Below are 9,335 nucleotides of genomic sequence, written 5' to 3'. Positions count from 1 at the left end.
CTGTTACTGCTGCTACAATGGCAGGTTATCAAGATTTAAGTGAGTTTGAACTTGGACACGCACGAGCGATGGGACCCAGAAGGTAACGGCGAAGGGGGGATTTTCACGTAAGACCATTTCACGAGTGTACCGTGAATATCATTAATCCGGTAAAACATCAAATCTCTGACATCGCTGAGCTCGGAAAAAGATCTTGCATGAACGGGCCAACGACGACTGAAGAGAATCGTTCAACGTGACAGAAGTGCAACCCTTCCGGAAATTGTAGCAGATTTCAGTTCTGCGCCATCAGCAAGTGTAAGCGTGCGAACTATTCAACGAAACGTTATCGATATGGGCTTTCAAAGCCGAATGCCCACTCATGTACCCTTGATGACTGCACGACACAAAGCTTTACGCCTCGCCTGGACCCGTCATCACCGACATTGGAATGTTGATGACTGGAAACACGTTGCCTGGTCGGACATGTCTCGTTTCAAATTGTATCGAGCGGATGGACGTGTAAGGGTATGGAGACAACCTCATGAATCCATGGACCCTGCATGTCAGACAGGGGAGTGTTAAAGCTGGTGGGGGCTCTGTAATGGTGTGGGGCATGTGCAGTTGAAGTGATATGGGACCCCTGATACGTCTAGATACGACTCTGACAGGAGACACGTACGTAAGCATGCTGTCTGATCACCTGCATCCATTCGTGACTATTGTTCATTCCGACGGGCTTGGGGAAGTCCAGCAGGACAATGCGACACCCCACACGTCCAAAATTTTGCAGACAGGCTCCAGGGTCACTCTTCTGAGTTTAAACACTTCTGCTGGCCACCAAACTCTCCAGACATGGACATTATTGAGCATATCTGGAATGCATTGTAACGTGTTGTTCAGTAGAGATCTTCACTTCCTCGTATTCTTAGGCATTTATGGACAGCCCTGCAGGATTCATGGTGTCAGATCCCTCCAGCACTACTTCAGACATTAGTCGAGTCCATGTCACGTCGTGTTGCGGCACTTCTGCGTACTCTTGGGGGCCCTACATTATATTAGGCAGGTGTACCAGTTTCTTTGGCTCTTCAGTATGTTATTCATAACCAAGCTTTAGAGCCAAATCGTATCTATGGAAAAGCAAACAAAAGTCATTTCTTCTCCATGTCAACGTGACTGCAGCCAGTACCACCATGCACTTGAAAAAGGAACTTCCCTAGTGCTAGCCAGCTAGACAAACACATCAGCTGAGCAAACGAATTCTTCCTTTCACTAGACTAATGTGAAATTGGCCACATTATAGAATACGTTTGGTCACTATGTGACTATCGATTTACTTGATGGAGTGGTTTAGAATTATCCTGGAAAATTCTCTCGATATTTCCTTGTAATTTAGATTAAATATAGGGGATGACATAGAGGAAGTAAATTTATGGTTTTGAATTCAGAAAACTCTCTCCAACAGAAACTACTGCTTACTTCGCCAGTTACGTTGCAAATTCTCTGTCGTAGCGATCACTGTGGCAACAAGTGATCGCTGTCTGCTATAGTTGTATGCTAGCTCAGCGATAAAGTGTTCGGCCTTTAAGGAGAAGTCGATGTTAGTTTTCGGTTATAATCTTGCTGGAGACAAGATTTTTACCTCTTCTGTGGAAGAGTCACTAGTAGACTAATCGTTAATCAGTAAGGAAATATTAAATCAACTTGTCCTCCGTCAGTTATCTAGCTAACTTCCTTCTGCAGATCTGAAGGTAAAAATCTGCAGAATTGCACACTTGTTAAGGCTTGCTTTTCTGCTACTGTCCAGTTGTATTGACTTAATCGTGCACTGGATGGTTTGTTAACTGGATTTCATAATGTATCTACTCCTATTGCCACATTTGAATACTTTCATTGTAGTCCTTCCCGTAATATGACTTTGTGCCCAATATAGACACAGACCGTTCTGAAGCCGAAAGTGTGTATTATTCTGCTAATTCGTGACAGTTTGGGATACTTTATTTCATTATGAAAGAATTTTTCATAATGTTATCGTGATAAGTTGTAATTCATTTTTATTAGTATACTGCACTAGAAGTAGCGTTTTTTCCTAAGTTTATTGAACAAAACGGATCAACATAACAGATAAATAAATAATGTAGTCCCACTTATTATCTGAAATAGTCTGACAATGCTCCGATAGTTTTTCGACTTCACGTCTGCAGACAATGTATTCGTAGGACTTTGTCACCTTGCATGTTATTCTGTGTAGTAGACAGTACAGCCGTGCAGTTCACAATGACTATTAGGCGAGGTGTCTCGCGAATTCTGTCACCGATTGTAGAAACTGAGCCCCAGAGGAGCCTGGATAGATTCTTTAGCTCAATCTATGAACTCATCTTGTTACCTATTAGTACTTGTAAACATTGGTTACTGAACATTTCAGGGATTAGATTGCCAATTTTTAGCCTTGGGTGACTTGCAGAAGTTTCTATATAGCACTTTGCCTCTAAACAGTATAAAATGCATTACCCTGTACATGGCTCCTAGATGGTGCTAGAAGAGCAACAAAATACTGGCAACCAGCTAGTCCTATAGAAGTTCTGGAAGATATTAGAGTACACAGTAGTACGTGAATGAGTCAAAACGTAACTAATTATTTTGTATTATAAATATCTGATGAAATTATGGGTTGAAAATGGCTTATTCTTAAGATTAAATTTGCATATTGTGTTTACAAAAAAACATAAACTGTAATATTTCTAGCATATTGAAATTCGGTAATTTCAATAGGCAATACATTTTCAGCCGCGCAAGTTAGAAGCGCTGTCTATGGCGCCTTGCCACGGTTCGCGCGGCTGCCCCCGTAGGAGGTTCGAGTCCTCCCTAGGGTACGGGTGTGTGTGTTGTTCTTAGCGGGAGTTTAAGTTAGATTAAGTAGTGTGTAAGCCTAGGATACGATGATCTCAGCAGTTTGGTCCCATGGGGACTTACCAAAAATTTCCAAAATTTTCCAATCCATTTTCGTAAACCTTTCATGTAGCTGGATGAACTTTGTTTAAACACATAAAATTAAAGTCTAAGTGTAAAAGTCTCTACGAACGCACTGACACCAGTTCCATCTTTGCACACTGAATAGTGAACGAGTTGAATAAAATGACAGTTTAGGAACTTGCTCAGTTTGGGATGTAGGAATTCTACGACGCGTCTATGTGCTCCAGCTAAGATGTCAAACCTGAAATAAAGTTGAATAGGACACAAAACTACTAATTTCTTCCGCTATTTTTTCTTTTTGATGACGTTGGAATCAATGTCATCCTATATTATCAGAAACCAGTGCATACACTTGATTTCTCGAAGAGCAAAGTATATGTTTCACGCTCATTCATGGGGTTCTAAGAACTGCCTGTATTCTGTCTCAGATTTTCGAGTATTGGTAATTGGTGAAACAGAAATAGTTTTTTAAATCTGTAAATTCAAATGCGATCACAGTAACTACATTTTTTCTGTGGCATTGCGAACATGTTTTATTATTTATAATATTACACTTTTCATGGACATATTTAAACATGAATAATTTTTTTACATTCTGCAGACTATAATGTTGGCCCTTCTGTTGGTTATACCACTCTCAATATTTACATTTTCGGTGTACATCAGTGCAAATATTTTACATTTTATGTCGGAGTATCTTATTATGAGGGACAATTTAGTTCATCTTACAACTGTTTTATCTACGTAGATACAGTACTACTTACCTAGAATTAATCTGTTTCCTGATGATTTTATGGTAGTGGTTTACGTAATGCAATACTTTAGTTTCAATAGTTACAACAATGTCCATACAAATCAATGAAAACTATATGAATGAATTGACGAACAAGTTATCTGAAAATCTGTTTTCTGAACATCTGTTAACTGAACATCACGTTGCAGAAAGTGAGAAAAATTACAGTGTTGTCTCTTCTAGCTCTTCTACAGCTGAAAATTAAACAAATTTTGGAATTGGAAAATACACAGAATTTTTAAAACTGGCAGGTAACTGTCAATAGTAATTAATATTTCTGACTCATTCGGAACATCATTGACATTCTGCCTCAAGAAAAACTAGCGATTTCCAATGTACAAAAAGAGACCTGGCTCACTGATTCTCACCCATGAAGTGGGATGGACAACTTTTAGGAATGGGCTTTGCAGTAGAGTAAGAAGCGTAATGTCCAATGGGCATGAAGTGTTAAACTGGAAATATTCATTTACTTACTGAACACTTTTTTTTCATTCCATTAACTGTCGACTGCATATTTGCATATCCTGAAGAGCAGCAGAGTTTCACAGACGTTCTGTCACAGCAGAAAGTTTTGTGTAAATCAGTACTGTTATTACAGCCCGCAGTGTAACATACAGACTTGATAACATAAAATCATGTCTCAATGAGTGACCTGCTATTTCAGCTGCACTAAAACTTTAATACAAAATGTATCTCCATGAAGAGGACTTCACGCTTAACGCCTGTTACATCTAAACAACTAAATGAAACAACGTTATATAGAGTGAGAAATACTGTTTAAGGGAGGAATTCTATGACATAAATCCTCTGCAGAACAGCGTGAGCTCCCTTGTCCGGAAAGCTGCGGTTGGCCGGAGGAACTTTTGTGATGCCAGTGCTTCCAGTTTGAGACGTTTGGTTCGCCGGAGATATTTTTGTGATACCGCTGGTTCCATTTTGATTCGTCTTCATGAAATAAGGCGTAAGACTGAGGTCAACCGCGGCGTGCTTCTCCTTTTCATACTCTCGCTGAAGTTCCAAGAGTTCGCTCTCATTCCGCAGTACCATGCAGCAGGCTCTCATGGTGAAATAGTAGATCATCTCCACTCCAGAAAGCAGACTGAATCCCAGAAACAGACCAGCAATACCTCCAAACGACACTGTAATTGGAGAAACCTTACATAATTTTTATAATTGAGTTAGGTGCCATTGCTTATTTACTAGTGGCAAACAGCTCAATAAAACAATAAAATTAGTGACAAATATGTCATTATGCAACTGATTTTTATTAGAGCAATGCATTCGTGTTACATGTAAGAAAAGGGTCTATTCCATATTTTCAAGTACTGGACCTAAAAGCCTAAATCAGAGATCACGATTAGACTTCGAGTGTATGATCTACCTGTAGCACTGAACAAAGCGATACTTACAACATAAATTCTGTTTTGAGCCAAACTATTTCTAACATTTGACATTAACTTAAGAAATAGAGACAAGTAAATATAGTTCCCAATTAAACTTTATTTTCTGTACTTTTTATCCGAGTTTGCCCTACACAGAGAAAAAAGACAAGATGACTTAGATTTTCATTATATAATTTAATTTAACTTCTGGAGGAGCTATTAAAATTGATATGATAGGGAAATCAGCGTTAGACGTCGCGTCCAAGTAAAAGGAGTATAAGCTCAGATTGGAGCGGGTTGGAAATGAAATGGGTTGTACGCTTTTCGACAGAGCCATAAGGTCAGTTTTCTTAATTTATCTGTGGAAAAGCGGAAAATTTCAATCTGGATGGCCGGAAGGGGATTTGAACCGCTGTTCTCCCGGATGTCTTAGCAGTGCGCCATCTCACTCGGTGTCAAATCTGATATTAGTGTACTGAAATGTATACGAAAATTTTAGGGATTACCTGATTAAGCTAGAGGAAAGGGCATTTGGAGTTATTTCTGTTCAACCACATTTCTTTCTAAAGCGTTGAAAGTAGTCTCAGAATGAAACACACATTTTCTGGACTGTACTTTGCTGTAGATTTATTCAGTTGTATTAATGGTTAGCAGCCAACACACAATGATTTCTTTCGTTATTATTGGTTCATTTGACTGCAGTTTTTGTTCGTTTTTGCTTAGATACAATACTGTATGTATATGGACATAAAGGATGAAGCAGCTAAGACAACGCACGACAAATACATCAACAACGAGTAAATACACTGCTGGAAATGGAAAAAAGAACACATTGACGCCGGTGTGTCAGACCCATCATACTTGCTCCGGACACTGCGAGAGGGCTGTACAAGCAATGATCACACGCACGGCACAGCGGACACACCAGGAACCGCGGTGTTGGCCGTCGAATGGCGCTAGCTGCGCAGCATTTGTGCACCGCCGCCGTCAGTGTCAGCCAGTTTGCCGTGGCATACGGAGCTCCATCGCAGTCTTTAACACTGGTAGCATGCCGCGACAGCGTGGACGTGAACCGTATGTGCAGTTGACGGACTTTGAGCGAGGGCGTATAGTGGGCATGCGGGAGGCCGGGTGGACGTACCGCCGAATTGCTCAACACGTGGGGCGTGAGGTCTCCACAGTACATCGATGTTGTCGCCAGTGGTCGGCGGAAGGTGCACGTGCCCGTCGACCTGGGACCGGACCGCAGCGACGCACGGATGCACGCCAAGACCGTAGGATCCTACGCAGTGCCGTAGGGGACCGCACCGCCACTTCCCAGCAAATTAGGGACACTGTTGCTCCTGGGGTATCGGCGAGGACCATTCGCAACCGTCTCCATGAAGCTGGGCTACGGTCCCGCACACCGTTAGGCCGTCTTCCGCTCACGCCCCAACATCGTGCAGCCCGCCTCCAGTGGTGTCGCGACTGGCGTGAATGGAGGGACGAATGGAGACGTGTCGTCTTCAGCGATGAGAGTCGCTTCTGCCTTGGTGCCAATGATGGTCGTATGCGTGTTTGGCGCCGTGCAGGTGAGCGCCACAATCAGGACTGCATACGACCGAGGCACACAGGGCCAACACCCGGCATCATGGTGTGGGGAGCGATCTCCTACACTGGCCGTACACCACTGGTGATCGTCGAGGGGACACTGAATAGTGCACGGTACATCCAAACCGTCATCGAACCCATCGTTCTACCATTCCTAGACCGGCAAGGGAACTTGCTGTTCCAACAGGACAATGCACGTCCGCATGTATCCCGTGCCACCCAACGTGCTCTAGAAGGTGTAAGTCAACTACCCTGGCCAGCAAGATCTCCGGATCTGTCCCCCATTGAGCATGTTTGGGACTGGATGAAGCGTCGTCTCACGCGGTCTGCACGTCCAGCACGAACGCTGGTCCAACTGAGGCGCCAGGTGGAAATGGCATGGCAAGCCGTTCCACAGGACTACATCCAGCATCTATACGATCGTCTCCAAGGGTGAATAGCAGCCTGCATTGCTGCGAAAGGTGGATATACACTGTACTAGTGCCGACATTGTGCATGCTCTGTTGCCTGTGTCTATGTGCCTGTGGTTCTGTCAGTGTGATCATGTGATGTATCTGACCCCAGGAATGTGTCAATAAAGTTTCCCCTTCCTGGGACAATGAATTCACGGTGTTCTTATTTCAATTTCCAGGAGTGTATATTGAGGTGCGGATTTCGAGACAACGTCAAGTAGCCCAAGTGTTTGGTGCTTCAAGAGGCTCCGTGTCGAAGATGTATACCGAATGCAGGGCAAGCGAGAAAACATCATTCACTAAATCACAAAGCGGACGAATGTGTGTGTTGAGTGATCGTGACGGAGGATTGTGGGAAAAAATAGTAGGGACGACAGTTGCAAAAGTCATTGTAGAACTGAATGTCGCGCTCGCGAACCCTGTCAGTACTAAAACAACACGAAGGGAGCTCTATAAGCAGGGAACTGCATGGCGAACTGGAGTTCGACATCCACTCATCAGCGATGCAACTGACAGTAACATGAAAAAGTGGTGCCGATCCCATAAAACCCGGACTATGCAGGAATGGAAGAACGCCATTTGGTCGAATGAGTCTTGCTTCACACTTTGGTCGACTTTAGGTTCCCAAAAGTGAAATATGGCAATGATAATTTGGGAAGATGTACTGTAGTATTCCACGTGTCCAATAATTACTCTGAAATGTTGCTTTACTGCTAAGGATTATGTGACCATTTTGGCTGATCAGGTCCATCTCATGGTACAGTGTTTGTTCCCCAAAGTTGATGGTATTTTCCAAGATGATAGGACCCCTGTTCTCACAGCTCGAATTGTCCAGGACTGGTTTTGTGTGCGCCATGATAAAGTGTCGCATCTCCACTAGCTTGTCCAGGACTGGTTTTGTGTGCGCCATGATAAAGTGTCGCATCTCCACTAGCATCCATAGTCGGTAGATCTTAATATTATTGAGTTTTTGTGGACTATTTTTTACCTGAACTTGGCACTATTTTACAGGAAGCATGGTATGAGATTCCCTTGAAAACCATACAGGACCCGCATTTATCCGTTCCGAGACGAATGGAAACTCTTTTGAATGACGACATTTTTCCTACACTGTATTAGGCTACGTAATGTCTAGTGTTTTGTTGTTTCCACATTTTTGTTCATTCTCTATGATATCATAACCAAGATAGATACAAAAGGCACATTTACGAACACTAAGCATATTTTTTCGTTATGAACTACAGGTTGAAACTAAAGAAATTGGAAGAAAGATAGGAGATTAAGGAAATGGGATCTGGATAAATTGAAAGAACCTGGAATGGATGAGGGTTTTAAATGGAACATTAGACAATGATCAACTGAAGCTATGGGAAAGAATATAATAGAAGGTGAATGGGTGTGGGAGACGATATAGTGAAGGCAGCAAACTATGAAGTAGGCATAGAGACAAAGGCCGGTAGGAATCCTTGGATAGCACGAGAATTTAAATTAACTAAGAAAAGGAGCAAATATAAAAATTAATAAAAAGATAAAAGGTCATACAAATGTCTAAAACATGAGATCGAGGGAGAGTGCAAAATGGTGAAGCAGGAATGACTAGAGCCAACAGCATTGCCGCAGTGGTAACACCGGTTCCCATCAGATCACCGAAGTTCAGCGCTGTCGGGCTGGGCTAGCACTAGGATAAGTGACCATCCGGACTGCCGAGCGCTGTTGGCAAGCAGCGTACACTCAGCCCTTGTGACGCAAACTGAGGAGCCACTTGATTAACAAGTAGCGGCTCCAGAATCGTAAACTGACAAAACGGCCGGGAGAGTGGTGTGCTGACCATATACCTCTCCATATCCGCATCTAGTAACACATGTATGCTGAGGATGATACTTTTGGAGAACAGAGGAACATCCACATAAATATTAAGAACTCAGGTGGCCAGTCTGCAGTAAGAAAAGAAGGCGAGGCAGAAGGGTGGAAGGAATAAAAAAAATGGCTCTGAGCACTATGGGACTTACCTTCTGAGGTTATCAGTTCCCTAGAACTTAGAACTACTTAAACCTAACTAACCTAAGGACATTACACACACCCATCCCGAGGCAGGATTCGAACCTGCGACCGTTGCGTTCGCGCGGTACTAGACTGTAGCGCCTAGAACCGCTCGGCCACCCCGGC

General features: G+C 42.9%; 1 protein-coding gene and 1 pseudogene across 1 annotated transcript in view; one reads left to right on the top strand and one right to left on the bottom strand.

Annotated features, from left to right (window-relative positions):
* Positions 1 to 3,878: 3,878 nt before the first annotated feature.
* LOC126183814 (sodium channel protein Nach-like) overlaps positions 3,879 to 9,335 on the bottom strand; it is a 139,185-nt gene continuing 133,728 nt past the window's right edge. The window contains exon 11 of the mRNA XM_049926064.1: positions 3,879 to 4,884. Within this exon, the coding sequence (XP_049782021.1) occupies positions 4,523 to 4,884 (362 nt within the window). The 3' untranslated portion in view covers positions 3,879 to 4,522. The remainder of the gene's footprint in view (positions 4,885 to 9,335) is intronic.
* LOC126186018 (5S ribosomal RNA) lies at positions 8,771 to 8,888 on the top strand (annotated as a pseudogene).

This window comes from Schistocerca cancellata, chromosome 4 (genome assembly GCF_023864275.1).
Source record: "Schistocerca cancellata isolate TAMUIC-IGC-003103 chromosome 4, iqSchCanc2.1, whole genome shotgun sequence".
Classification (NCBI taxonomy): domain Eukaryota; kingdom Metazoa; phylum Arthropoda; class Insecta; order Orthoptera; family Acrididae; genus Schistocerca; species Schistocerca cancellata.
This window is presented reverse-complemented; position numbering and strand designations above follow the sequence as displayed.